Source organism: Orycteropus afer, unplaced genomic scaffold, assembly GCF_000298275.1.
Source record: "Orycteropus afer afer isolate SDZICR_OR568_19922 unplaced genomic scaffold, OryAfe1.0 scaffold00405, whole genome shotgun sequence".
Lineage (NCBI taxonomy): Eukaryota > Metazoa > Chordata > Mammalia > Tubulidentata > Orycteropodidae > Orycteropus > Orycteropus afer.
This window is the reverse complement of record NW_006921992.1, coordinates 2,632,837-2,638,200: the sequence shown is the minus strand read 5'-3', so window position 1 is coordinate 2,638,200 and position 5,364 is coordinate 2,632,837. Positions and strand designations below refer to the sequence as shown.

Here is a 5,364-nt window from a genome sequence, read left to right as displayed (position 1 = left end):
AAGTTTGAACTGCCAGCCTTCTGGTTAGCAATCAAATGCCTTAGACACTACACCACCAGAGCTCCAGTCTAGAGGACAGAAAGACGTGGCCTACTTGGGGGAGATGTAAGAGGCTTGGTGTGGCTGGAGCATCCACTGTGAGACAGAAGGGGTGCAGTTGAAGCTAAAGAGGTGGGCAGAGACTCTGAGTCCCAGGAACATTTTGAGCAAGGACACATCATACTCACAGCTTTACTATAGAAATGTCACCCCCTGGGTGCTGTGTGAAGAATGGACTGAGACAGGGAAGATGACCGAAGGCAAGAAGACCTATTGGGAACCCAGGTCATCCATCAGAAATTTGGGCAAAGGAGGTGACAGATGCCTAGTGGGGTGGTCCACACCTGCCAACCAAGCCCCAGAGAGGCCCAGTCTCCTCTTCCTCACATCCTAGTGAACTCTCTCATGCTGCTCGATGGAAGGGGAATTGAACAGGTAGACAAACCGATGAAGACAAGGTGGAGAGGTGTAACCCACCTTTGAAAGATCAGCTCAGCCTGGTGGAACCACTGAGACTATGGCCCCTAGCTGCCCTTCAGGTCTGGAATTGAACCCACACCTGTGGCTTCCAGCCAAACAAAAGGCAGGCATATGAGTTGAACATGTATCTGAGGTAGATATACTCTTTGGAGAGAAAAATCATGGGAGAAAGAAGGGCTGTTTATGCACAGGGAGACTGATCAGGGGGCAGGAGTGCATGGAGGGATGGACACAGGGAAGAGGTAACTATCACGAGGAAGTGGGAGGGGAGTTGTTGCATTGGGGTAAATTGTAGTCAATGTCATGAGGCAATGTGTGTGTGAACTGCTGTATGGAAAGTGAATTTTCTCTGTAAACTTTCACCGAAATCACAAAAAAATAAAATAAAATAAAGGTCAGCTCAGATCACAAGATGTCAGGTTAGAATGACCTTTCAGTCAAACTCTCCCATAACATGGGGGTTTACAAACTTTATTTTCTAGAAGTGAAGCCATCAGTTCATCTACCAACAGAGAAACCAACAAGCAGTCCCAGCCCCCAGCACTACCAGCTGAATTTCACCATCACCAACCTACTGTATTCCGAAGACATAGCCCAGCCACACTCTACCAAATACCAGCGGAACAAGAGAAGTATCGAGGATGCGGTGAGTATGGGCTCTGTATCTACTCCGTTCCCAGGCAGAAGCTGAACCAAGGACACTAGGTAGTCAGATGGTGAGTTTTCATAACAATTCATCAAGACAGGTTCTTAGTCCCATTTTACAGTTTAATTTTATTCATCTCTTGCTCCAGATGAATAGTGACCACTGCAGTGAGCTCCAATGGCTGGGCCTGGGGCACACAGCTAAGTCAGCCCTGGAATGGGATTTTTATTGGTACACACACCTGGGCTAGTGTTTGTTGATACAAGAAAAAGACAGATGGGGAAGTGGGCTCAGTGGCTGAAAATTCACTGAGGCTACTGGGCCTGGGTTTCTGACCTAGGAAATATTGTCCTGTCTTTCAGCTCAACCAGCTCTTCCAAAACAGCAGCATCAAGAGTTATTTTTCAGACTGTCAGGTTATAGCATTCAGGTGAGTTCCAACTAAGAAACTAATGACTCTGGGAACTTCTACTGTCCTTGAAGTTAAAGTGTCCCATGTTATGATCTGTCAGTTCTTAACTGTTAAGCAAGAGATAATCTAAGTAAATAGGACTGTTACTTTAAAACCAGCTGAAGTGTACTCAAATGAAAAGTGATTAGGTTTAGGATCCACCCTACACTGGTATGATCCCAACTGATTCCTAGATTACATTATATTAGATTGCATTGGAAGGTAAATGCATTACATTACTTTACATTACAAGACCAATTATATTTAATCTCATCATTAAATCAAATAACATATGGTCAAGACTTCAATACACACTGTGGAAAGACAATATTTGATCCATACATTGGTTTTCAAGATTAATGGGTTGCTAGAAAGAGGGGGATGGAATAGGATAAGTTAAAATTCCACAAAGCTTTCTGTCATTACCAAGATTCAGCTGCTTTGGGGTTGATTTCTTTTTATAATTTATTTTTTGTTGCTATTGTTTGGAATATACATGGTAGAACATAGACCAGTTCAACAATTTCCACATGCACAATTCAGTGACACTGATTACATTCTTCAAGGTGTGCCAACATTCTCACCCTCCTTTTCTGAGTTTATATAAACTCACTGTACCCTGAGGTTCCTCTCTAATCTTTCAAGTTGTCGTTGTCAGTTTGATCCCACATAGATAATTCTTAAAGGAGCCCAGTGCTCAAGGCAGACATTCTTTACTACTTAACCTAAACTACTATTTGGTTTTAAGAAGGCTTCAGGGATATGTTTGACCTAAGGTTTAAGGATTATCTCAGGGCAATAGTTTTAGGGGTTCATCCAGCCTCTATGGCTCTCAAAAGTCTGGATCATATGAGAATTTGAAATTCTGTTCTATGTTTTATCCCTTTTGATCAGGATTCTTCTAAGGAATCTTTCATCAGAATGTTCTGCAATGGTAACCAGGCACCATCCACTTCTTCTGGTCTCATGGCAAAGGAGGCAGTTGATCATGGAGGCAATTAACCTCACATTCATTCCACTTCTTCCTTTTATTCCTAACTCTCTATCCTCTCTAGCTCCAGATGAATAGTGACCAATTTTTGTCAGCTGTTTTTCTTATATAAATTTTCCTTGGATTGTTGAAAACCTTTGGTCAATTTCCAAGCTTCTAAAAAAGTTTATTTTGACTACGTTTTGCCTGTGTTCTCATTGCTTTTGTGAATTTCCAGGGGTCTCTATTCTGACATTCCGTAAGTCCTTCTCCCTGTGACTATTGGCTCACAGTAAAAAATTAAAACCCCTACCTCTGAGTCGATTCCAACTTATGGCAACCCCATGTGTTGTTACAGTGTAGAACTGCTCCACAGGGTTTCTTGGCTGTAATCTTTTCAGAAACAGATTGTCAGGCCTTTCTTCTGCAGCACTACATTCAATTCATACTCAAGCACAAACCATTCACCCCACCTAGGAACCTCTTCACCCACAATGACCACATTTCAAGTGCTCAATGACCACATGGGGCTAGTAATGATTGTATTGGGTAGTGCACACACAGAACGTTTCTATCATGGCAAAAGTTTTCCTAGGTGTAGCCTAGAAGTAAGGAACATTGAACCAAATTCTAGAGTTTCAGACCTTTGTTCATCCCTCCTGTGCTTTCAGATCTGTTCCCCACAGCAACCATACTGGGGTGGACTCCCAGTGTGGCTTCTTCCCCTTAACTCGGAGACTGGACAAAATCATCATCTATGAGGAATTTCTGCGGCTGACCCAGAATGGTACCCAGCTTCAGAATTTCACCCTGGACAAAAACAGTGTCCTTGTGGATGGTAAGGTTCCTTGGTCATTGGGTCTGGGGGGTGAGGGGGGTTTGATTCCTTTACCTGGGGCCTTCCCTGGGAATCTGGAAGCCTGGGATGAGTTGGTATTAAATTTGCTTAGACTGGCTGCAGGCAGCATGTCTCTTTCACATGTGCCTGTTGACCACTTGAAGTGTGGCTAATGTGAAGGAGGTACTAGATTTTAAATTTTATTTGATTTCAAATTAAAAAGCCACGTGTGATTGGTCCTACAAAACTGGATAACACATCTGTCATAAGTTTAACAGAAGGAGGTCTGTCAGGTGTCTTGGATGGTCAAGTGTAGTACAAGGAAGTAAGACTCACACAGGAAAGCATAAATAAATAAATAGAATTTCATAAACACAGGCCCCAGAGAAGAAACTACAGCACACCCGGACTTGGGCCACACAGGGTGTTGCACTAAGGGACAAGGCTACAGAAAGCCAAACTTGAAGGAGAGGGCCAGTAGGGTGGGGTCTCAGGGTTAGTATGTGCTGAAGTCTTAATTGGTCATTTTCAAAGGTTCTAGGCATTAATGCAGACATACGGAGAAATATCATCACAATAATTATATTACTAATGGCCAGGAAGGACAAGGAGTAACCATGCCATTGAAAGACTTGATTACAAGACAGTAATGTCTTTTTTATTACATGAGACCATGTAAGACATGCGGGGGGGGGGGCAGTTAGAGGCCACAAGTGTTGAAGGAATGTGTGATAAGATAGAAAGAGCTGTATCAGAAACTGGATGAAAGGCCAACTAGAGGGAATGAATGGATAGTGAGGCAGCAAATTATATAAGCCACAGACTGGCCTCATGATAACATCTTGAAGAAGTTAGCTGAGGAGAGGCTATACAAGTAGGGGACCTGCAATTATCTCCATATTCCTAGTGGATGTCATATCTCTCTTCTGTTACAGAGCTTATGCTCTAGTTGAGAATAACAAAAGCAGGCAAATGTCACTTATAAATTATTTGATTTGAACCTATTCAGACCGGGAGAGTAATCAGAAAAGATTTTCCGGAGGACATTACACTGAAGGTGAAACCTGGAAGATGCATATAAAACAACTAGGTGAAGTTTGATAAGGGGATGAGTATCTTTCTAGGCAAAGGAAAAGTTTCTAAATGGGAATTTACAAATTTAGAGAGGCTTTATAGGCTTCCCAACTTGTGATAACCCATTCCCCTGTCACCACAAGTTGCCCCAGCCCAAAGTAGGTCTTCCCATGCCCCAGGGCATGAATTTGATTTAACTCATTATACTCATTATGTATGCTAATGGCCTTTGTGATTATGTAGGAAGTGTCCTTATTCTTTAGAAATGCAAACTGAAGTAGTAGGGTGAAATATCAGAGCCTCAAAATGTATAAAGCAAAGACCAACAGAATTGAAGGAGAAATAGACAATTCTACACTAATAATAGTAATAGTTGGAAATTTCAATATACTACTTTCAATAATGGACAGAATTTCTAGAAAGAAGATCAGTAAGGATACAGAGTAAATGACACTATAAATCAACTGGACCACCAGTAATACATATATATAGAACACTCTACCCAACAACAGCACAACATATATTCTTCTTCAGTACACATGGCTCTTTTTCCAGGACAGACCACATGTTAGACCACAAAACAAGTCTCAATAAATGTAAAAAGACTGAAATGTTACAAAGTATATTCTCTGACCACAATGGACTGAAATTAGAAATTAATAGCAGAAGACTGAAAAATACACACGTGGAAATTAAACAGCACACTGTTAAATAACTAATGGGTCAAGGAAGAAATCAGAAAGAAATGAATGAAAAATGAAAGCACAATGTACTAAAACTTATGGGATGGAGGACTTCCGGTAAGATGGCAGAATAGGCAGACAAGCTACACAGACCCTCTTCAACAAAGAAAAGAGAAACCAATT

General features: G+C 41.6%; 1 protein-coding gene across 1 annotated transcript in view; it reads left to right on the top strand.

Moving 5' to 3' along the window:
• Window positions 1–5,364, top strand: part of MUC16 (mucin 16, cell surface associated) — a 126,354-nt gene that overhangs the window by 115,618 nt on the left and 5,372 nt on the right. The window contains exons 60-62 of the mRNA XM_042782675.1: window positions 1,002–1,165; window positions 1,528–1,595; window positions 3,258–3,424. Of these exons, the coding sequence (XP_042638609.1) occupies window positions 1,002–1,165; window positions 1,528–1,595; window positions 3,258–3,424 (399 nt within the window). The remainder of the gene's footprint in view (window positions 1–1,001; window positions 1,166–1,527; window positions 1,596–3,257; window positions 3,425–5,364) is intronic.